Source organism: Oncorhynchus clarkii, chromosome 19, assembly GCF_045791955.1.
Source record: "Oncorhynchus clarkii lewisi isolate Uvic-CL-2024 chromosome 19, UVic_Ocla_1.0, whole genome shotgun sequence".
NCBI classification, from domain to species: domain Eukaryota; kingdom Metazoa; phylum Chordata; class Actinopteri; order Salmoniformes; family Salmonidae; genus Oncorhynchus; species Oncorhynchus clarkii.
This window is the reverse complement of record NC_092165.1, coordinates 53,320,466-53,345,899: the sequence shown is the minus strand read 5'-3', so window position 1 is coordinate 53,345,899 and position 25,434 is coordinate 53,320,466. Positions and strand designations below refer to the sequence as shown.

General features: G+C 43.4%; 1 protein-coding gene across 1 annotated transcript; it reads left to right on the top strand.

Annotated features, from left to right (window-relative positions):
• The first annotated feature begins 412 nt into the window (after window positions 1-412).
• LOC139374522 (doublecortin domain-containing protein 2C-like) lies at window positions 413-23,153 on the top strand. Its single transcript, XM_071115520.1, has 12 exons — window positions 413-702; window positions 863-911; window positions 1,238-1,314; window positions 1,627-1,758; window positions 2,066-2,218; window positions 2,340-2,397; window positions 6,775-6,934; window positions 11,017-11,117; window positions 11,268-11,384; window positions 12,359-12,460; window positions 19,876-19,954; window positions 22,990-23,153. Exons 1-12 carry the CDS (start codon window positions 413-415, stop codon window positions 23,151-23,153), a joined length of 1,482 nt encoding a protein of 493 aa, XP_070971621.1.
• Window positions 23,154-25,434: the final 2,281 nt, after the last annotated feature.

Below are 25,434 nucleotides of genomic sequence, written 5' to 3'. Positions count from 1 at the left end.
CCCTTTTGCGGGATCCTACTTGATATACTGTATCATTCATTGTATGTGGCCCATGGGTCACCAAGCATTTCTGGAGAACGCGCGCTTTCCCCCCACAGGTTTCCTTGGAAACACATCCAACAACATAAATTAGATTGGTGGTAGCCACAAGGCTAGACAGCTTTGAAAACAGAAACAACACGGTTAACGAGGAACAACAGCACGTTTGTTGACCAGAAACATCTGTAACGAAGGATAGGCTTCTTGATAGGATGCCCACCCAAGTGGACGTCTGTCTCATCTTCAGATATCTATTTCTTTGCGAGAAAAATCTAATTCTCTAGCTAACGTTAGCTGGCTAACTACTAGCTAACTCTTGCCATTTTGACCTCGGTTCTGGAACGTTGTCTGCCACGGTTGTGATCACATTAACATGTCTGGGACTTCAGGTAGAGCGGTGCTCCCTCAACCTCCAACAAAAACTATTGTTGTCTACAGGAATGGGGATGCTTTTTTCCCCGGACGAAAGTTTGTTATAAATCAACGACAGATGTCAACGTTTGACAGCTTTTTGAGCTCTGTCACGCGTGGGGTTGAGGCTCCTTTTGGAGCGGTCCGAAATGTTTACACTCCAAGGGAAGGGCACAAAATCCATGACCTCGTCAACTTGCAGCACGGGGAGAGATATGTTGCAGCCGGAGGAGAGCGTTTCAAAAAGCTTGAGTAGGTACACTGTAATTAGCCGGGAATTATAAGACTGATGTTATTGTTAGACAGCCTTGTTGTTGTTGCTGGTGCAGCCAGCCATAAATAATCATGTTTAATGACTAGCTAAACCAAAATGCATGTAATTTGTAATGTAATCTACTGTTTTTCATTCTAGTTATTACCATATAACAACGAAGAAACCACAGAAAAAGAAGAATGAACAGGTAAGGCCACTAACTATACCCTCATCTTTTTGCTTTTTTAAATGTTTTATCACAAAGCTTTTTGAAAATCATCCATGTGTGTATGTTTGTTGCAAATTACTAATTAGCCTAATTGCTTTCGACTTTAACTGAACAATGGAACTGATATCTGATACCATACTGGCCACACCATTTCTTTGTCAGTAAAGGAATGCATGAGCACCTCTGAAAGATAGGCCTAGGCTATCAATGTTACACTCACACAATCATTTTACAGGACTGCAAGATTCTCGGTAATAACCATGTAATACAATAACCATTTTTATTTTTGTTGTTTGAAATTACAGATCCGACCTGTAGTTCACAGTAGAATAGTTGTTTCTGCTCGCTGGAGGAAAATAATAAACGAGTCATGCACTATCAAGTGAGTTTGTGTTTTCAAGTGTCCTACAATCATGTTGTGCTGTTTGCAATGGGATGTAGGGAATACAAAATAGGCATTAACTCTTTTCACTTGTCTTGTCATTCTATAAATGCCAAAACTAAGTAGGCCGAAATGTTTCTTGTCACATAATACTTAAGGAGATGTTATTTATTCTACTTTGTTAGATTCAATTGATTTATGTAGGCTAGTCCTACAACATTTCTGATGTTGAAAATATCAATGATCATAACCATGTTAAAATCGCAAGCCCATAAAATGGTACTGAGTTTCATGTGTTTTTGTATTTTGTAGTGTTTTTACCAATGGAGATGTGTTGGTTCCTCCAGCTCGGATACTGATACCAAAGTATACTCTCACAAACTGGGAAAGTGTCTTGGCCATGGTGACCGAGAGGGTACATCTGCGCACTGGTGCTGTGTACAGGTAGGAAATAACTAATAATAGCTCTTTATGTTATAGATCATAATGTTTTTAAATTAAATGAAAAGTCATCCAACTTGTAACATTGACCTCATTTATGATTTACATAATCACATAATTAGTGTTGCTTTTCGTACCATTTAGATATTGAAAGGGAACACACCTAATATGTTGTGAAATCTGTTATGAATGTATTGTAATGTTTTTAAAATGTATAACTGCCTTAATTTTGCTGGACCCCAGAAAGAGTAGATGCTGTTTGCGTTCCATAACAAATACATGTTAATGATAATTTTTCTATGATAACTAGACTGTGCACATTAGATGGGACTACTTTACTTGGGCCAGATGAGCTAGAGAACAACCAGTACTATGTTGCTGTGGGAGCTGAGAAGTTCCGCTTCTCGCCATACTTCCAGTGGGTCCCCAGCAGAGGAATCATCCGGGACAACAGTCATCATGCGTAAGAAAAACGATGTATTCCTCTCCAGAACAAGAAAGAATTCAAGTTTATGGAAGTTTATGTTCTGTTGGTTTCATTCAGATTATGGTGTTCTTCTTACTAATTAGTAGATTTTCCTTAGAGTCAACAATGACAGTCTCCCAGTCCCTGTTCCCACAAGGAAAGGCAAACATGCAAAAGTAAGTAGGCCTACTGTGCAGCAAAGGTATACTAGTATATACCACATACAGTAGATGCTTGTATTAACCTCCCCCCATGAAATCATTAGTTTCAGTCCAGGAGAAGCGAGAAAGAAAGACCTCCAGTAAAGAGTTCCATTTGAAAAATATCATGTTTTATCACCCTGAAGTAGGAAACAGCTGTGATCACAGTTTATCCTGCAATAATTTTATTTCAAGGACATACTGTACAGTGTGACTGGAAATTGTCTTCACGCTTAGAACAGTGAACAATGTAAACGTTTTCTGTTGCGTACAGCATTTCAATTAAGATTTCCAGCGTGTGTTGTTCATGAGCCTTGCCGTGTGGGGGAGGCATTGAGTTACCATTGCCTTCCACTTTGATAGGTAACAGAACGAGCCTGGCCGTTTGATCAAGTAACAGCGAGTCTCATAGACTGAACATATTAACCAATGGACCATGCTGACAAAAAAATCGAAAATAAATGGAATTCCTCCAGAACCAGGACAATTTGTATGCTGATTAGTAGACGTTGAAACGCATTGCAGTGATATGAGAAATGCACAGGGCCCAAGATGAGCGCCACGTACATACAAACAAGTGAAGAAGAGAACATGCACACTCAGCAGACAGTTCGAGATCAGGCTATACGGGGAGATATCTGACAACTGATTTTTCTAACTAAGAAAGGTGACAGTAACAGCATGGCATGTGTACATTTTTTCTGATATAGAAAAAGCTCAATTTATTTTAAAGATACACTATGCAGAAATCGCTCTGCCATTTCCTGGTTGCAATTTTTTAAATAGTTTGCCTAATTTCCGTTTATATGACAAAACAAGCAAGTATAGTGTAGAGAATCATTGTACCATCTGAACCGCTGTGAAATATATTTTCTATAACCAAAAATATTGTATTTTCAGCTGTTTGAAGCTGGTATACAAAACCGACAGTAAAAGACTCAAAAACTAAACTTAAAAATGGAATGCATAGAAATAGCTCACATAGAACAGCTGTACCGCTTCTTGGACTTGCTTTCAATGAGAATGACAGATCTAGAAGTCACATTTCTATGTGAATTTTGTCAGGTCTCCCAAAAAGTCAGGTCAGGTATCCCATATTTCAGCTTTAACACTTGAAGTGCTGTCTTGTTTTCAAACTATAATAATGCTTTATCAACGGGATTGAAATGGCAAGAAAAAAAAGGTCAGTAACAGCAGAAATGTGAATTGAGTTACCAGAGCTCCTTTTGCTTTTGGAAACAACATAAGTGGTCCTGCATAATTTTTATCAATTTATGTATTTTTTTCCCCAATTGGTAGTTACAGTCTTGTGTCATCGCTGCAACTTCCGTACGGACTCGGAAGAGGCGAAGGTCGAGATCCATGTGTCCTCCAGAACACGACCCAACCAAGCCGCACTTCTTCTTGACACACTTCTCACTTAACCTGGAAGCCAGCCGCACCAATGTGTCGGAGATGACACCGTACACCTGGCGACCGAGGCAGCGTGCATGTGCCCGGCCCGCTACAGGAGTTGCTAGAGCGCGATGGGACAAGAATATCCCAGCCGACCAAACCCTCCCATAATTGTGTGCTGCTTCATGGGTCTCCCAGTCGCGACCAGCTGCGACACAGCCTGGAATCGAACCCGGATCTGTAGTGACGCCTCAAGCACCCTGATGCAGTGCTTTAGACTGCTGCACCACTCGGGAGACCTTGTGTCAGTTTTTCAATGCAGGATGGAATCCACAAAGAGCAGTTTGCACTGTTCATTCCACCAACCAGTGTAATTCTGTGGTTATTATCTGCCATATTTCATTGACCTACACAGAGGAAGAATGTCCTTTTATTATACACCAGAAGGGGGAAGCAGAGACAGTGTTATGCCCTCTCTGTCCCTCAGCCAGGGTTGTCACCAGTTACCATAGCCACAAAGTCAAAATTGTCTATTGAAAAATTTCATGAATACTTTTTGGTCTTAATTTAAGGTTCGGCATAAGGTTGTCAGTGTGGTTACGGTTAATTTTAAGAAGATACATTTTAGAAATAGTCAGGGTTTAGCCATAATTATGACTTTGTGTTTGTGGTAACTAGTGACGACCATCAGCCAGCTCATCCATTATTACTCATTGACTGGAAACGCTACCATACTTTTATGCTCCCTCATCACCTTACCCCTCATGAATTCGTAAATACGATTTGACCAGTTAATGAGGACGTTTCAGAAACAAGAATAATGGCAGAGAAATTGTCTACTGTAGTTAGATCTGTCAGCTGTTTAGCTTACTGATACACACACGTTTATAGGGTTGTGTTCCTCATTCATTTTGGTTTGACCTCACAAAGCGACAAGCGACCTGATTTGAAATGCCTGTAACATCCCGTTGTAGGCTGGTGTAAAATGTAACCTTTCTCGGGGCTCTGCAACCTTGTGAGCATGGAGCATGGTGTCTGTCTGCGCCAGCAGAGCGTCTCGGTCATTTAGTACTGTATAGGGGCAGAGTAGTTACTGAAGTCTGCACTGAAGGCTCTGCTTGCATCATGTGGCATTGACAGTACAGTGTGTCCCCGTTGGCAGCCTAGATGCTGAGCTAGTTGTCTGTGTGATGATGACCAGAAAACAGGATTGGTTGGAAAAATGTATTTCCTGCATTGAGGTCCATTGAGCACAGTAACATAAGTGACGTCACACCGGCGCCAGTAGACGCAGTCACCTGGCCATATGAGAAGAACTCAGCGGACTACTCAGGGAGAGAGGAGCTAGAGTGCTCCCCTGACATCATCAGGTGACATCATCACCCCTTTCCAACTGTATCGTTCCCATCCCATGTGACCTGATTCAGAGGAAGTGGTGATGCCCAGTGGGAAGCGTTACACCCTAGTCGCCTGCTGTTAATTTGTCTTCCCACTGCGGACCAGCCACTGGGAGTGGCTCTGGCTCTGATCCTATACGGTGGTTGGAGGTTGGCTGCTGCTGGCTCTCTCTCATGCCGGCCCCCGCTATCATATCGTACTGTCCTCCCGTTGACTCCTACACTCTGCTTTTTGAGAGGGCCAGAGATTACACGCCAGCCGCCCTCTTGGGTCCTACTCAACATTGATTCCACACGACTCAGGTCTCGGCGGGGCCAGATAGACACTGTCGCCCCACAAGACATAGAAGATGTGTAATGCCAGCGGAAAAAGAGGCAGCAGCAATGACTTCAGCAGCTTTTTACATTGCTGAATTTTGCAGTTGTACTGTACTGTACTCCCAGAGCTCTTAACTGCACTGGAGTGCCCCTCCTCTCTCTCCTTGAGAAGGGCTCTTTTTCTGCTGATTTAAATAATTAGCATTTTTCTCCACAAGGCTTTAAAGATAAAAGTGTTTACCTTTTTTATATTTCAGATGGGTTGTAAGATTTGGTTGTGGTCTTTTCAATACAAGCTATAGTACATCACTCTTTGAACTTTCCTGCAGCAGTCTTCTCATGTTGTTTTATTTTTGTCTCTAGCCCACCAACAGCTGTATAAATTCAAAACAACATCAACACAAACTTGGCCTCTGCATTAAAGAAAGCAAACAAGTAGAAAAAACACAGCCGCACTATTCCCCAAACCACATGTTAACGGGATGGCAAACACCATTGCACGGAGTGTGTTGTTGTGTGGAAGCTTGAGCTCAGTACACTGGCCCTCCAACCAGCCTTGGGATCAGGCTGAACAAAAATAAATCTGAAAAAATTATGTCTGCTCTTCCTTTTCCTTTCAGAGGGAGACAGAGCTCACCTTGCTACCTACAAAGAGTCTGAGCAGCCTACTGTCTCAAGCATCACTCTGAACTCAGCTTCCCACTCACACCCTCCCTCTGTCCCCCCCCCCCCCGTACTTCCCTCCCTCTCCTCTCCCACCCAGCTCCCCAGACCTTTTTTTTAATCAATAACCGTCTGCCGTCTTCTCTAAGAATAAGTTATTCCCTGCAACTCCCTTTCCCTTTAAGCTTGTTGGGATTTTCATTGTTTGATCTGGCTTGATAAATAAGATGAATGCCGTTAGAAATTCATGGCTGCCCTGTTTCATCAATAAATTATTAGTTTGCTGTGCTCCCCAGTGATTGATAGGTTCTGCATGGGATGTATTGGAACCAAATGAATTCAATACAGTGGGAGTCACTGGGGAGCCACAAAGCACATCAGCTCATGAAACATTGAGGTCAATGGAAAATGTAAAAAATAAAGAGGGGAAGAAAGGAAAGGGGGTACAAGTTTTGTACTAAAGCACATTAGACGTGTAATACAACATGTTTTAGCCTTTGAAAATAACAAGAAATAGATATATCTCAGTGAGAGAAAAAACTTTGGTTCAGATTCGATCCATGGTCTTTGCTTTGTGTAGTTTGCTCACACAGGCTCTGGAGATGACCTTGAGCACACAGCCAGGGGCCATCCCAAGAACGCCACAGAGTCTTACTTCTACGCCAAGCCAGAGAAAGAGAGAGAGACAGCCAAACAACAGAGGCAGGTGTCCAGACTCCCACTTCTTTACACAACGGGCGGTAAGTAGAGCATTTCCTATAGAAATGTCTTCCAATGTTTCATGTGTGTATGACTGTTTCGCTACGCTCCCCCTCTCTGTTCCTCGCTCTCTGTGATATCAATTGAACCTGTTGTTTTTGTTGAAGGGAAGATTTTCTTTGCACTCGGTGTGTGCATGTGTGGATACAGAGAAAGCAGAGGCATGTGGAAGTGTGAAGAGCTTTCTTTGAATTCCCAACCTGCTCTCCAAAATCGACTTCGTACATCAGGGGAACAGAACAGGTTTTCAGCCTTAGGAAGAATGTAACTCTTTACGCTGTGAATATTAAACCGAACGAAACTTCAAACACCATCCAGTGCTCTAAATCATAGATTCATTCAATCAGGCCATTTTGTTGAAAATGGATCCAGAAAAGCCTTGTTAACTATGCTAGGAAAACAAAATGCTTCATATTTTCTCTTGATGGGGGAATCAAAACAATCATAAGTTATTCATCACAATAATATAGCGGAGAGATCATAAAGCTGACAAAATCCTCTGTTAGATTGATGGTATTTAGCATTGCGGCAATTACACAGTTTGATTGTGATACGTAAGCTATACGATACATGGTAATTGCACCAGTGGCCTTAGACGCTCAACTGTTCAATAGTTATTATGCCGGTGTCTCTTTACAGTGTCCGGACCAGAGATATACCATGACATCATACAATGAGTAATTGCCACCGTTTTAGCATCCTGCCATCATTTCACATCACACATTACAGCTGAGCCAGCAGTATCCTATGTGATGGAGTTGAATTTCCTTTCCTCCAATCACGTTGGGACAGCGCATTAGCGCCTGACTGGCTGTCTACATCCCCTGCAGACCTGGTTATGAGAGAGCTCCGCTCACAAGCCTCTGGCCACTTTTTGGACACTTGATCATCCCCTGGGGGCAAGAACCCTCCTCCTCATTAACTCATTACTAATGGTTGAATAAAATCCATAGGCTTCCTCATAACTACATCAATCTGGCCTCACACACAAAAGCATGCATGCAAACACACACACACATCACTCTTACCGCACAGGGACAATCAGGGCCTATCAGGCAGTGGCTCGGAGCACTGTTGGCAAGCATTCGCTGTCAATCGCAAGAGAGGAGGCAAAGCTTTCGGCAGCAGATTTTCATCACTGGCTTTTTTTCTGAACTTGATATGGAAGGATTGATCCCCGCTGCACTCTGTGAAATCGAACACCGTCACACATTTTGTTGATCCCTGCCTACAGACAGAAACTAAAACAAGAGGCTCCCACGCTGAGGTCTGTCCAACGCTGGTCCGACCAAGCTGACTCCACACTCCAAGACTGCTTCCATCACGTGGACTGGGAAATGTTTCGTATTGCGTCAGATAACAACATTGACGAATACGCTGATTCGGTGTGCGAGTTCATTAGAACATGCGTTGAAGATGTCGTTCCCATAGCAACGATTAAAACATTCCCTAACCAGAAACCGTGGATTGATGGCAGCATTCGTGTGAAACTGAAAGCGCAAACCACTGCTTTTAATCAGGGCAAGGTGTCTGGTAACATGACCGAATACAAACAGTGCAGCTATTCCCTCCGCAAGGCTATCAAACAAGCTAAGCGCCAGTACAGAGACAAAGTAGAATCTCAATTCAACGGCTCAGACACAAGAGGCATGTGGCAGGGTCTACAGTCAATCACGGACTACAGGAAGAAACCCAGCCCAGTCACGGACCAGGATGTCTTGCTCCCAGGCAGACTAAATAACTTTTTTGCCCGCTTTGAGGACAATACAGTGCCACTGACACGGCCTGCAACGAAAACATGCGGTCTCTCCTTCACTGCAGCCGAGGTGAGTAAGACATTTAAACGTGTTAACCCTCGCAAGGCTGCAGGCCCAGATGGCATCCCCAGCCGCGCCCTCAGAGCATGCGCAGACCAGCTGGCCGGTGTGTTTACGGACATATTCAATCAATCCCTATACCAGTCTGCTGTTCCCACATGCTTCAAGAGGGCCACCATTGTTCCTGTTCCCAAGAAAGCTAAGGTAACTGAGCTAAATGACTACCGCCCCGTAGCACTCACATCCGTCATCATGAAGTGCTTTGAGAGACTAGTCAAGGACCATATCACCTCCACCCTACCTGACACCCTAGACCCACTCCAATTTGCTTACCGCCCAAATAGGTCCACAGACGATGCAATCTCAACCACACTGCACACTGCCCTAACCCATCTGGACAAGAGGAATACCTATGTGAGAATGCTGTTCATCGACTACAGCTCGGCATTCAACACCATAGTACCCTCCAAGCTCGTCATCAAGCTCGAGACCCTGGGTCTCGACCCCGCCCTGTGCAACTGGGTACTGGACTTCCTGACGGGCCGCCCCCAGGTGGTGAGGGTAGGCAACAACATCTCCTCCCCGCTGATCCTCAACACTGGGGCCCCACAAGGTTGCGTTCTGAGCCCTCTCCTGTACTCCCTGTTCACTCACGACTGCGTGGCCACGCACGCCTCCAACTCAATCATCAAGTTTGCGGACGACACAACAGTGGTAGGCTTGATTACCAACAACGATGAGACGGCCTACAGGGAGGAGGTGAGGGCCCTCGGAGTGTGGTGTCAGGAAAACAACCTCACACTCAACGTCAACAAAACTAAGGAGATGATTGTGGACTTCAGGAAACAGCAGAGGGAACACCCCCCTATCCACATCGATGGAACAGTAGTGGAGAGGGTAGCAAGTTTTAAGTTCCTCGGCATACACATCACAGACAAACTGAATTGGTCCACTCACACAGACAGCATCGTGAAGAAGGCGCAGCAGCGCCTCTTCAACCTCAGGAGGCTGAAGAAATTCGGCTTGTCACCAAAAGCACTCACAAACTTCTACAGATGCACAATCGAGAGCATCCTGGCGGGCTGTATCACCGCCTGGTATGGCAACTGCACCGCCCTCAACCGTAAGGCTCTCCAGAGGGTAGTGAGGTCTGCACAACGCATCACCGGGGGCAAACTACCTGCCCTCCAGGACACCTACACCACCCGATGTCACAGGAAGGCCATAAAGATCATCAAGGACATCAACCACCCGAGCCACTGCCTGTTCACCCCGCTATCATCCAGAAGGCGAGGTCAGTACAGGTGCATCAAAGCTGGGACCGAGAGACTGAAAAACAGCTTCTATCTCAAGGCCATCAGACTGTTAAACAGCCACCACTAACACTGAGTGGCTGCTGCCAACACACTGACACTGACTCAACTCCAGCCACTTTAATAATGGGAATTGATGGGAAATGATGTAAATATATCACTAGCCACTTTAAACAATGCTACCTTATATAAATGTTACTTACCCTACATTATTCATCTCATATGCATACGTATATACTGTACTCTATATCATCGACGGTATCCTTATGTAATACATGTATCACTAGCCACTTTATACTATACTATGCCACTTTGTTTACATACTCATCTCATTTGTACATACTGTACCCGATACCATCTACTGTATCTTGCCTATGCTGCTCTGTACCATCACTCATTCATATATCCTTATGTACATATTCTTTATCCCCTTACACTGTGTACAAGACAGTAGTTTTGGAATTGTTAGTTAGATTACTTGTTATTACTGCATTGTCGGAACTAGAAGCACAAGCATTTCGCTACACTCGCATTAACATCTGCTAACCATGTGTATGTGACAAATAAATTTGATTTGATTTGATTTGAACATGCTTCAATTTGGTGACGTCCTACTGTAGTTGGTGGCAACACACAGTTACTGAACAAAGTTCAAATGGCTCTTGGTCCATATGTTATTTTAAACACAGACACAATTATATTTATTTACTACCAAAGGACAGTGTGGTGTGCATTTCTCAAATGCATCAAGAGTCACTGTCAGAAATTGCTGTAGGAACATATCCTCACACAGGGAGGACAAACTTGTAGCGGAGAAGTCTTGGCTTGCACTCTAAATTAATTAATTTTTTGACATGATCACTTCTGATGTGAAGGACAAATGGGAAAGAGAAGGAAAAAGAGGAGGTAATTGTGATCAATCACTTTTCTTAGAAGGCAGTGTGTTCCGTGCGAAAGACAAAAGAAGTGAAACTGTGGGAGCAGCTGAAGTCCAGGAAGATGGCAGAGTGATGGTGGACCTGCCAATTGACCAGGTAAAAACCAACCTTCATGATCTGCAATACCTGTAGCATATGGGTATGGCTAGTTGTAACTAACCATCAACAGACGACAAGACCAGTAATACAGATGTATGTTGAGCGTTAATTAGTTAAGAGATGGTTCCCCTTCCTTTCCCTGCCCAGGTTGAGGCCAAGGTAGTCCCGGAGGAAGAGCAGTATGTCCAGAGGAATTCTAGGCCGGCCGGTGAGACCCAGAGTCCCTACAAAGCCTTCCTCCAAGGCTCTGATGCATCCAGGAAGGTCAGTGGACTGGACTGTCACGTGGACAGTGTATGGCATTTTGGAATGAAGGGAATAAATTAATTCATGAATTAATGCATGGAATTGAAGAGGCAACTCTGGGATGCTGGCCTTCTAGGCAGAGTTGCAAAAACAAAGCCATATCTCAGACTGGCCAATAAAAAGAGAAGATTCAAATGGGCAAAAGAACACAGACACTGGACGATGGAACTCTGCCTAGAAGGCCAGCATCCCGGTGTCGCCTCTTCACTGTTGACGTTGAGACGGGTGTTTTGCAGTTACTATTTAAGCTGCCAGTTCAGGACTTTTGAGCTGTCTGTTTCTCAAACTAGACACTCTAATGTACTTGTCCTCTTGCTCAGTTGTGCACCGGGGCCTCCCACTCCTCTTTCTATTGGTTAGAGACAGTTTGCGCTGTTCTGTGCAGGTAGTAGTACACAGCATTGTACGAGATCTTAATTTCTTTAGAAAAAATAGGCTGACGAGTTTCAGAAGAAATAGTCTCTGTTTCTGGCCATTTTGAGCTTGTAATCGAACCCACAAATGCTGATGCTCCAGATACTCAGCTAGTCTAAAGAAGGCCAGTTTTATTGCTTCTTTGATCAGAACAACAGTTTTCAGCTGTGCTAACATAATTGCAAAAAGGGCTTTCTAATGATCAATTAGCCTTTTAAAATGATAAACTTGGATTAGCTAGCACAATGTGCCTTTGGAACACAGGAGTGAGTGATGTTTGCTGATATTGGGCCTCTGTACGCCTATGTAGATATTCCATAACAAATCTGCCGTTTCCAGCTACAATAGTCATTTACAACATTAGCACTGTATTTCTGATCAATTTGATGTTGTTTTAATTGACCAAAAATGTGCTTTTCTCTCAGAAACAAGGACATTTCTAAGTGACCCCAAACGTTTGAATGGTAGTGTTGATAGGGGTTTAACAAGAGTTTTCTGTGTGTGTGTGTGTGTTCCAGGCCTCGGCCCCCTCGTCTGGTCGCGGGGAGTCAGGTAGAGGCACTGGTCTGACCAGCTCCAGAGACGGAGGACTAAAGTCGCCGCTGGAACCTGAGTCACAGGTACACACACAACACACACTGAGCTTATCTCCTGCTAGCAGAATGAACAGAGTGATGCCTACTAGACTGGGGAAATGCAGCGTTGGACCATCTTATTATATAACTTGTGTTAGATCCTTGTCCCTCGCATATTATAGTTATTATGTAGGTCATAAACAAAAGTTAGAGCGCTGTGTATACAGATGTTTCTGCATGGATGTGTGGTTTAGTGTCGCATGGTATACCGGTAGCACGGTAATATCACGGTACCAAAACACTATGATACTAACATTTTTAAATGCCGTAGTACCGTTTCATTTGATACAACCAACTTTTTCAGCCCTACCGATTTAAGAACCTGCTGGCTGGCGCCTGTTAGAAAATGTTTATGAAGTCAGTTTTGTTTATAGATTCAGTTTAATTGAAGCAACAGCCACTAACTAGTCTGTTGTATGAGCAGGTCTAATAATATCCACTTCACTTTCATGCGCACATCACGTGGCAACTGTAATCAACCAGCCCTCACTCACCTGCTTCCCTCAGCATCCCCTACGAGCACTCACTCACCTGCTTCCCTCAACATCCCCTACCAGCCCTCACTCACCTGCGTCTCTCAGCACCCCCTACCAGCCCTTACTCACCTGCTTCCCTCAGCATCCACTACCAGCCCTCACTCACCGGCTTCTCTCAGCATCCCCTACCAGCCTTCACTCACCTGCTTCTCTCAGTATCCCCTACCAGCCCTCACTCACCTGCTTCCCTCAGCATCCCCTACCAGCCCTCACTCACCTTCTTCTCTCAGCATCCCCTACCAGCCCTTACTCACCTGCTTTCCTCAGCATCCACTACCAGCCCTCACTCACCTGCTTCCCTCAGCATCCACTACCAGCCCTCACTCACCTGCTTCTCTCAGCATCCCCTACCAGCCCTCACTCACCTGCTTCTCTCAGTATCCCCTACATGCCCTCACTCACCTGTTCCCTCAGCATCCCCTACCAGCCCTCACTCACCTGCTTCTCTCAGCATCCCCTACCAGCCCTTACTCACCTGCTTCCCTCAGCATCCACTACCAGCCCTCACTCACCTGCTTCCCTCAGCATCCCTTACCAGCCCTCACTCACCTGCTTCCCTCAGCATCCCCCACTCACCTGCTTCTCTCAGCATCCCTTACCAGCCCTCACTCACCTGCTTCTCTCAGCAACCCCTACCAGCCCTTAGTCACCTGCTTCCCTCAGCATCCACTACCAGCCCTCACTCACCTGCTTCTCTCAGCATCCCCTACCAGCCCTCACTCACCTGCTTCTCTCAGCATCCCCTACCATCCCTCACTCACCTGCTTCCCTCAGCATCCCCTACCAGCCCTCACTCACCTGCTTCCCTCAGCATCCCCTACCAGCCCTTACTCACCTGCTTCTCTCAGCATCCCCTACCAGCCCTTACTCACCTGCTTCCCTCAGCATCCACTACCAGCCCTCACTTACCTGCTTCCCTCAGCATCCACTACCAGCCCTCACTCACCTGCTTCTCTCAGCATCCCCTACCAGCCCTCACTCACCTGCTTCTCTCAGTATCCCCTACATGCCCTCACTCACCTGCTTCCCTCAGCATCCCCTACCAGCCCTCACTCACCTGCTTCTCTCAGCATCCCCTACCAGCCCTTACTCACCTGCTTCCCTCAGCATCCACTACCAGCCCTCACTCACCTGCTTCCCTCAGCATCCCCCACTCACCTGCTTCTCTCAGCATCCCTTACCAGCCCTCACTCACCTGCTTCTCTCAGCAACCCCTACCAGCCCTTAGTCACCTGCTTCCCTCAGCATCCACTACCAGCCCTCACTCACCTGCTTCTCTCAGCATCCACTACCAGCCCTCACTCACCTGCTTCCCTCAGCATCCCCTACCAGCCCTCACTCACCTGCTTCCCTCAGCATCCCCTACCAGCCCTCACTCACCTGCTTCCCTCAGCATCCCCTACCAGCCCTCACTCACCTGCTTCTCTCAGCATCCACTACCAGCCCTCACTCACCTGCTTCTCTTGGCATCCACTACCAGCCCTCACTCACCTGCTTCTCTCGGCATCCACTACCAGCCCTCACTCACCTGCTTCTCTCGGCATCCACTACCAGCCCTCACTCACCTGCTTCCCTCAGCATCCCCTACCAGCCCTCACTCACCTGCTTCCCTCAGCATCCCCTACCAGCCCTCACTCACCTGCTTCTCTCGGCATCCACTACCAGCCCTTACTCACCTGCTTCCCTCAGCATCCCCTCAGAGAGGTTAAAACATGACCCATATTACCTGAGAGGCCTTCTTTTCTTTTTATCGGGAGTCGCACGCATTTTATATAATTTCACAAACCATGTCGCAGGCTGTTTAAAACTAATCCTGGGTCGCTAATTATTGGTTGATAACAAACACCATTGTTCAATCATGATACCTAGCTAGCTAACAACCTGGTAACTTGACAGTAGTTTTAGGCACATTTGATTTACACAGGAAGAAAGGAAAAGGGTCTGCTACTCATGAGATGTGCTTCAAAAGGTAGGATTCATATAGGCCTAATGTAAGCCTAAACTATATCAAAATCTATTTATTTCTGCTGCTCCTTCAATTCTGTTTGGTGCCCAACATTTTAAAAGTAGGGAGCAGTGTGTGTGTTTGTGGGAGAGAGAGATTGGTGAGTTTTCATGAGAATGAGGGAGACAGTGTGTCAATGTTAACTGAAGAGTAAAGGTTTCATGCAGTGTTTTCCCCTCACTGACAATGATATGCAGATCATTATGCATGTATATTCATCCTTCCAATCCTACGGCCAAATTTTCCTTAGGGGAGTTATTTAGTCGTTCAGTTTTTATTGTTATTCTTTTGTTTTTTATCCTCTGATGTGACCTAAATTTGTTTTGTACTAAATATTTCCGTTTTTATTTTCATTGTTTTTATTGGTTTTTTCCCTATGAAGTACATTGTGTTGCATTCCATGTCTGAAATGTGCTGTATAAATAAAGCTTGATGTGATTTGAAATCACAGGTAGGCCTTTTCAAATATGAGAAAATCAGCCGTTATATGCAGTATTCCGTTATACACTGAATAGTGTGAAGTTGAATTCAATGTGTTGTATACAGTGGGGCCAAAAAGTATTTAGTCAGCCACCAATTGTGCAAGTTCTCCCACTTAAAAAGATGAGAGAGGCCTGTAATTTTCATCATAGGTACACTTCAACTATGACAAACAAAAAGAGGAAAAAAATCCAGAAAATCACATTGTAGGATTTTTTATGAATTTATTTGCAAATTATGGTGGAAAATAAGTATTTGGTCACCTACAAACAAGCAAGATTTCTGGCTCTCACAGACCTGTAACTTCTTCTTTAAGAGGCTCCTCTGTCCTCCACTCGTTTCCTGTATTAATGGCACCTGTTTGAACTTATTATCAGTATAAAAGACACCTGTCCACAACCTCAAACAGTCACACTCCAAACTCCACTATGGCCAAGACCAAAGAGCTGTCAAAGGACACCAGAAACAAAATTGTAGACCTGCACCAGGCTGGGAAGACTGAACCTGCAATAGTATAGGCAGCTTGGTTTGAAGAAATCAACTGTGGGAGAAATTATTAGGAAATGGAAGACATACAAGACCACTGATAATCTCCCTCGATCTGGGGCTCCATGCAAGATCTCACCCCGTGGGGTCAAAATGATCACAAGAACAGTGAGCAGAACCACATGGGTGGACCTAGTGAATGACCTGCAGAGAGCTGGGACCAAAGTAACAAAGCCTACCATCAGTAACACACTACGCCGCCATGGACTCAAATCCTGCAGTGCCAGACGTGTCCCCCTGCTTAAGCCAGTACATGTCCAGGCCCGTCTGAAGTTTGCTAGAGAGCATTTGGATGATCCAGAAGAAGATTGGGAGAATGTCATATGGTCAGATGAAACCAAAATATAACTTTTTGGTAAAAACTCAACTCATTGTGTTTGAAGGACAAAGAATGCTGAGTTGCATCCAAAGAACACCATACCTACTGTGAAGCATGGGGGTGGAAACATCATGCTTTGGGGCTGTTTTTCTGCAAAGGGACCAGGACGACTGATCCGTGTAAAGGAAAGAATGAATGGGGCCATGTATCGTGAGATTTCGAGTGAAAACCTCCTTCCATCAGCAAGGGCATTGAAGATGAAACGTGGCTGGGTCTTTCAGCATGACAATGATCCCAAACACACCACCCGGGCAACGAAGGAGTGGCTTCGTAAGAAGCATTTCAAGGTCCTGGAGTGGCCTAGCCAGTCTGCAGATCTCAACCCCATAGAAAATCTTTGGAGGGAGTTGAAAGTCCGTGTTGCCCAGCAACAGCCCCTAAACATCACTGCTCTAGAGGATATCTGCATGGAGGAATGGGCCAAAATACCAGCAACAGTGTGTGAAAACCTTGTGAAGACTTACAGAAAACATTTGACCTCTGTCATTGCCAACAAAGGGTATATAACAAAGTATTGAGAACCTTTTGTTATTGACCAAATACTTATTTTCCACCATAATTTGCAAATAAATTCATTAAAAATCCTACAATGTAATTTTCAGGATGTTTTTTCTTCTCATTTTGTCTGTCATAGTTTAAGTGTACCTATGATGAAAATTACAGGCCTCTCATCTTTTTAAGTCGGAGAATTTGCACAATTGGTGGCTGACTAAATACTTTTTTGCCCCACTGTAAGTGTGAATTTCAGTGACAGACTTTTGGAGAGTGTTTAGAAAACGTGAGCAAGCGTCCGGGGAACAGGGCGAACAGGATGCTAGGCCACAAAAACAATTTGACCACGGTATTACTACTCGGTATCGTGACACTTGGCCTGGTGTCGTATTGTTTCTAGAAATTGTACTCATTTTAATACACGTGTTCTGGTCTTATAAACTTTAAAGGAATTAAAATGGGGAGCCTCATAACAGTGATGAACGTACACAATACTTGTGTGATATTACTATTCCATGTAATTGCATTCAGCTTTGGAAATGAGAAGATATTGAGTCTTATTTAGGCAATCAATAACAGTGAACATTTTGTTTAATGAAAACGATCATTTCAGCCTATTGTAATCACACTTTAGTGAGATGTTTTGGTGTGATGATGATTCTTGCAGTGGTATGCACATTTGTAATAAAGATATTCTTATCAAAATCATTATTGACTTCGGGGGAGTTATTACCCTGTTAAGGACCCTGTTAAAGATCACTAGCTTTATTCATTACTTATCGCATTTACTCATGAATGAATATTGCTGAATCAGAATGGCTATAGATTCTTGGAATGACCATTAGATAATGGGGAATAATGATATCTGGACTCAGCTAATTTGTGGCGTTATCTCACCACCACTGCACCAAACAACGTTTGACTTGACTTGCTGCAGCTGACAAGAAGTCAGTCTAATTGTAATTGGGGTATTTACACTTCTGTCCAAAATTCAATAGATACATCTACAGTGAGTGGTTTGAAATAGGGTTGGATGAAATTCACTATAGCAGTAAAAAATATACTTTATTTTATTAGTGTTAGCACAGGGAATTGCTGCTTTAAAAGCAAGGTTTGACTTCATGAAGTTTATTGTCGTAATTAGAGAAAACCCGAAGCATATTAATGTCACCCCTGGTGAATATATTTAATGTGTTTTGTAGCTACAGTTTATGGGCTGAGATTTTTATTGGAGATTATATTATCAATATTATTTATGGAAGCTTTGATAGCAGTCAAACTCAGAGCTGATATTCTGGCCAAACAACATATTAATATTACTTACTTCTCTCCCTTTCTCTCTCCCAGTCTCCTTATGAAGATAAGCAGAGTGTTTCAGTCTGTCCTGCTTCTTCATCATCTAGTGTGAATGATAATAAAACACTATGGCTATGACTCATAGTTGAGCTGAGTTTGAAATAGATTACATCCCAGTCTGGCCACGCTTGTGAAATACCTCTCATGCCATATATATTGATGACCAAATTCAATTACATGATTGCATTCTCAGCCAAAACCTCTTCCCCCTCAGTTTAAATGATTCATTGCATTGGATTTAAATAGTGAATAGTTACAGTGGCAAGGTAGAGGTAATATTTGAAGGACCTCCGCTAGACAACATATTAGAATCAGCATGTTTGTCTGTCTGCCAAATGGTGACACACAATGTCTCTTGGGCATGACAACAGACTTCCTCAATAGACAGATGCGAAGGCCAGAACAGGGCAACCATCTTCTTTTTATTTTTTTTATTTAACTAGGCAAATTAGTTAAGAACAAATTCTTATTTACAATGACGGCCTAACTACTAAAGTAGTTTGTTCATGTTTGAGAGCTTGAGCTAATCACAGACTGAGCCGACTGACTGATCTACAAATAATAACGAGCAGTTATTTAGAATCCAAGGTGATTTGTAGATCAGTCATTGTGTAGACGCCGACTGCAATGAAGTCGATCTCAAACATGATCATTGCGTTAAAATGACATGAGTTGTTTCCTGATGGGTCGTTTGGAACACCTTCAGTTGAACATACTGTCAAATGTGTTCTCTTTATTTATATACAGTTTTCCTTTAGCCTAGAAACGATGTAGAAATAGTTATGGTCCGCTGAATGTTCATGCATGTTGAACAAATGTAGAGCTGAATGAGCTTGTGTAATTGTCTGTTTTTAACAATCGTTTGTTTGATTTAACGATATTGGCTGATTTATCAGCCGGTCAGCTAAGCATTCTTTCTTAATTAATATTGTTAGAAATGCCAATAGGACTAGGCATGTTTTATCAGTCGTCTTCCTCTTAAGAATTTTGTGATAAGAAATCAAATAGTTATCGATCTTGCCATCGACCTCCACTATTCTTTACCAATGCAATTCCTTTTCATTTGTCTTGTCCTGTTTTCCTGCCTACTATTCCCCTAGCTTCTTAGGTTCGCTATTTGTAAAGCTTCTCCTCTCATGCAAGGTCAACTATAATCAACCCCAGACAATGTCACTGGCTTCTGCAGCAACCAGGGTATTCCTTTGGGGCTCTTAGGGCCCGCTGCATTCTACCATTCAATTACTGTTCATTAGACAGTGTACAGCCATTAATCAAACTGAGATGTTCTGCTATTCTTCAAAGGGCCATTGAACTAGGGAGGAAAAACACTGGCTGTTTATCCTTGTTTCCTGTTCTGAGATACTGTAGGAGCACAAAGAAGACACTCTGGGATTCCCACTCGATATGTCTGTTTTAAACTTCTCCTCCACACTACAGTCTCGGAATGTTAGATTAATAAACAGAGAGTGCTAGAGATATACCTCAGTATTAGGAGTCAAATAGATAATTTGGAGTAGTAACTTGACAGATTTAGTGAATATGGCCCGTATGCATTGAATCTGACTGGATATGATATGAGGAACTGATTTATGTGCCTGTGTTCCAGGAGACTAAAGAGGAGGTGGAGGCAGTGTCGTCCTCAAATCTGTGCGGAATACGGTCACGGATGTCCAAGTTCTTCAAGGGTAGGTTAATCAAAGCATAGTAGCACCACAAGCTAATCGCCCCACGTTTCCTCCACAACACAATTGAACATAATGCGACCATAAGAAACCATAGAGAGACAACGAATACTCTCAGAGTTACCCGGTTTCCCCGTTGGCATGTCACCTAATCCTCAACTGCAGCTCTGCACATCTGGGAGAGCTACCGTACTTTATGTTTACCTTGTGGTTGAGAGGTTGATTTTAGTATTAAAGTTGCACTCTACAGAAATCGCTCAGCAAATTCCTGTTTGCTAAAACTCTAATAGTTTGCCTAATTTCAGTTTATGTGCCAAAATAAGCTAGTATTGTGCAGAGACTCATTTTACCATCTAAACCGCTGTGAAATATATTTTCCATAACCAAAAATGTTGTTGTTTCAGCTGTTTGAAGCTGGTATACAAAAGTAAAAGACGCAAAAACAAAACTTAAGTACGGGAAGCATAGAAATAGCACACATAGAACATACACTACATGAGCAAAAGTATGTGGACATGTGCTGATCGAAACATCTTCCAGAATCATGGGCGTTAATATGGAGTTGGTCCCCCCTTTGCTGCTATAACAGCCTCCACTCTTCTGGGAAGGCTTTCCACTAGATGTTTGAATGTTGCTGCAGGGACTTGATTCCATTCAGCCACAAAAGCATTAGTGAGGTCGGGCACTGATGTTGGGCGATTAGGCTTGGCTCGCAGTCAGCATTCCAATTTATCCCAAAGGTGTTCGATGGGATTGATGTCAGGGCTCGTGCAGGCCAGTCAAGTTCTTCCACACCGATCTCAACAAACCATTTCTGTATGGAACTCGCTTTGTGCACGGGGGCATTGTCATACTGAAACAGGAAAGGGCCATCTCCAAACTGTTGCCACAAAGTTGGAAGCACAGAATCTTTTATAATGTCATTGTATGCTGTAGTGTTAAGATTTCCCTTCACTTGAACTCAGAGGCATATACCGAACCAAGAAGTACCACGGCAGAACGAGACCTAACGATACCACGACAGAACGAGACCTAACAGTACCATGACAGAACATGAAACTCTCCTATGTCGGAGGATGTGCCTCATTCCCAGTTCAAATAACTTTCTCTAATTGGCCACAAACCATAGGCTGTAGGAGCAAGACCATTCAGTGGTCCAGATGTGTTCCAGCATTTGCCGTCCCGTGAGAATTCCTTAAGTGGCTAAAGGGAGAGAGAAAGTCCGGGTCCTTCGATGTGGTTATTTTCTGTCCCTGATCTGAGGTAGTACAGGTTGTCACGGGTACCAAGAACGTCACTACATCATGTGTTGCTAACAGCAGGCGCCCATCTCGCTCACATGTAGCCGCGCTGTCAGCACACAAGGCAATTTACAGAAGCAATCTCATCCCCATTTATCTTAACGTTTGTTTTATATTGACTGGACTGGAGGTCTGGCATGATGAGAGAGATGGGAATTTCAGCAAATTGATGGAAATTATGTCCTGTTAAGTTTGTCTCTCTGTTTGGAATGGAGATATTCCCGTTAGGGGTCCTTGGAATCGTGACTTCTCATCATTGGCATTGTGAACTCTAGACTCGTCCTTATTATACGTATGCACATTACTGTTTATTGTCCTTATTTCTCAATGGGATGGAATGGCTCAGCTATAGGCTACTGTATGCCCGATATTCACAACATCAACCGATCTGTTCAGTAGCTCTATGCCACAACCACTTCAGAGCTGAAGTGCAGTGAAGGGTCATTTTTTAAATACAGGAAATACATGGAATATACTGTAACAGTAAGGGAAATCCAACACTGCCTGACTGATTTGTATCAAAAACTATACGTCTGTCTGTGCAAATATTTGTCCTCAATGGGAATTTTTCAGTTGGTAGAAATGGGTTGTTCTTGAATTGCGGTAGCATTTGGGCATGCCATTTTGGGAAAAATATACATATTTTTTCTAATTTTCTTTATTTAAATGTATTTGGGTACATCTTCCCATTCTACATCAACTAATATGGCATCTTAATGACTTTAAATAATGTTAACCATTATGATAACATTGTGCCACCAGTAGGTGTAACACGAACGATGGCAACACCTGAGAAATGTTTGGTTATTGAGGTTTTTCTTAAATGATGCTGAAATCATTACCCCTTTAAAAATGATTTACTAAATTTCTATGATGAATAATTTTGCTAATAATGTAATTTCTGTTAATTTAAATGGACTAACACCAAGTTACACCAAATTGTCAATGGAATCCTCAAACGTATGACATACTAAAAGGGTGTAATTACCTAATAATTTCTTTAATATAGACTCCTTCCCCCTATTGTCACACCCTGGTCTGTTTCACCTGTCTTTGTGATTGTCTCCACCCCCCTCCAGGTGTCGCCCATCTTCCCCATTATCCCCTGTGTATTTATACCTGTGTTGTCTGTTTGTCTGTTGCCAGTTTGTCAAGTCAACCAGCGTTTTTGTTCTCAGCTCCTGCTTTTCCCAGTCTCTCTTTTTCTCACCCTCCTCGTTTTGACCCTTGCCTGTCCTGACTCTGAGCCCGCCTGCCTGACCACTCTGCCTGCCCCTGACCCCAGGCCTAACAGCCGACCTGTACCGTTGCCCCACCTCTGGATTATTGACCTCTACCTACCCTGACCCTGAGCCTGCCTGCCGTCTGGTACCATTGCCACACCTCTTGTTTACTGAACCCTGCCTGCCTTGACCTGTCCCTGTTGGATTATTAAACCATTGATTATTCGACGTGTCTACATCTGGGTCTTACCTTGATACTTGATACCTATAACGGTTTGCCACTGGAGGGAATGCTTAAGGTCCTTGTATATCTTTGTAATGAGTCATTTTCAAGTCGGTAACACCAATGACAAAACCGAGGGACAGACATACTAGTAAATAAATAGAAAATATAGCCTTCTTTGTTAAGTGTTGGTCCCATGTTTAATGAGCTGAAATAAAAGATCCCTGAAATGTTCCATATGCACAAAAATCGTATTTCTCTCAGATTTTATGCGCACATTTGTTTACCCAGTGCCCTTCTCCAACTTGCTACTACGGAGGAGAGAACAGTGGAGACAGGAGAGACCAACTTTCAAGGAATACGTCTTTGCCCTCATCCGTCTGATGCATTCCACCCCTATGGTCCATCCCATGGACACAATGCTTAATGACAGGGTGGCGGATTGTGTTCCCTGATATGCATACACCAACTGATTGACAGAGAGCGCCGGGCCCTCTCTATGCACTTATCTTCTCAACACACTGGAACATCCAGCTACTCCTCTGCGCGATATCAGAGAAGACCGTTGTCCCGGGAAACATCCTCGCATCTGCTGCACCAGTGCTGTCCCCTTAGTGTATCCCAAGTAACCGAGCAGTTTGTGTCACTTTATGCCTTGCTCTCCAAACCACCTAATGTGACAGTCAGTGCATTCGTAAAGTATTCAGACCCCTTGACTTATTCCACGTTACGTTACAGCCTTATTCTAAAATTGATAATTTAATTCCCCCCCTCATCAATCTACACTTAATACCCCATAATGACAAAGCAAAAACTTTTAAAAAAGGGTTAAAAGGGTTTTGTAAAAATAACTGAAATATCACATTTACATAAGTATTCAGACCCTTTACTCAGTCATTTGTTGAAGCACCTTTGGCAGCGATTACAGCCTTGAGTCTTCTTGTGTATGACACTACAAGCTTGGCACAGGGGAGTTTCTCTCATTCTTCTCTGCAGATCCTCTCAAGCTTTGTCAGGTTGGATGGAGAGAGTCGTTGCACAGCTATTTTTACATCTCTAGGAGATATTTGATCGGGTTCAAGTCCCGGGCTCTGGCTAGGCCACTCAAGGACATTCAGAGTCTTGGCTGTGTGCTTAGGGTCGATGTCCTGTTGGAAAGTGAACCTTCGCCCCAGTCTGAGGTCTTGAGCACTCTAGAGCAGGTTTTCATCAAGGATCTCTCTGTACTTTGCTCCGTTCATCTTTCTTTGAAAAACATCCTCACAGCATGTTGCTGCCACCACCATGCTTCACCGTAGGAATGGTACCATGTTTCCTCCAGACGTGACGTTTGGCATTCAGGCCAAAGAGTTCAATCTTGGTTTCATTAGACCAGAGAATCTTGTTTCTCATGGTCTGAGAGTCTTTAGGTGCCTTTTGGCAAACTCCAAGCGGGCTTCCGTTTGGCCACTCTTTGGCCTGATTTCTGGAGTGCTGCAGAGTTGGTTCTCCCATCTCCACAGAGGGACTTTTGTGCTCTGTCAGAGTGACCATCGGGTTCTTGGTCATCTCCTTGACCAAGGCCCTTCTCCCCCGATTTCTCAGTTTGGCCGGGCTGCCAGCTCTAGAAAGAGTCTTGGTGGTTCTAAACTTCTTCCATTTCAGAATGATGGAGGCCACTGTGTTCTTGGGGACCTTCAATGATGCAGAAATGGTTTGGTACCCTTCACAAGATCTGTGCCTCAACGCAGTGGTTTTTGATTTGGCTTGGTTTTTGCTCTGACATGCACTGTCAACTAACTGTAAGACCTTATATAAACAGGTGTGTGCCAAATCATGTCCAAATAAATTGAATTGATCACAGTTGGACTCCAATGAAGTTGTGGAAACATCTCAAGGATGATCAATGGAAACAGGATGCACCTGAGCTCAGATCAAAGGGTCTGAATACTTATGTAAATAAGGTTACTGTTTTTATTTTTAATACATTACAATGTTTTCGCTTTCTCATTATGGGGTATTGTGTGTAGATTGATGAGAAAAATGTATTTAATCAATTTTATAGTAAGGCTTTTTAATGTAACAAAATATGGAAAAAGTCAAGGGGTCTGAATACTTTCTAAATGCACTGTATGTGTTGTGTTAAGCACTGATTTTTATTTATTTAACCTTTATTTAACTAGGCAAGTCATAGTATCCACGATTAGTGTCATCGATTGGACATTATATTTTGTTGATATGTTTTTTATCGGAAATTACTTTGTGATTTGATGGTTCTATTTCCGTATTTTGAGATGCTACTCGTTGAGATAAACGTCAGACTCAACAGGGAACAAGTATTTGTTCTTTAAAAAACATAACCCTATGTAAATAGTTAATGGGTAGGCTACATGTTGATTATTTGTGTGTTTTTCAGGAGTTTTTCTTTTTAAAGAGATCAGGGAAATGTTTTCCAGTTTACTCCATATTGGCTTAAATTCAGGTTTTTCGCTTCCCTCTAGAACATCAGCTGTTATTAATTACTAGTAACTACATTACTTCTGTTGTCATTTGTCATTATTGTGTATTTTTTACTTTACTTGTATTTCTAACGGATGTCGTCTGGAGATAGAGAGGAGGACCAAGGTGCAGCGTGGTAAGTGTTCATACGTTTCATTTAAGAAAGCACTGAACACTGAATCAATACAAAAATAACAAAATGAATGAACGAAACAGTCCTGTCTGGTGACATACACACGTAACACAAAGACAGAAAAT

Bases quoted from the DNA above. Each gene is read 5' to 3' on its own strand.
- LOC139374522 (XM_071115520.1), top strand. From the start codon at position 413: ATGTCTGGGACTTCAGGTAGAGCGGTGCTCCCTCAACCTCCAACAAAA. The intron at 1,759-2,065 runs GTAGGAAATAAC...TATGATAACTAG, and splicing joins CGCACTGGTGCTGTGTACAG to ACTGTGCACATTAGATGGGA. The intron at 12,461-19,875 runs GTACACACACAA...CCTGTGTTCCAG, and splicing joins CGCTGGAACCTGAGTCACAG to GAGACTAAAGAGGAGGTGGA.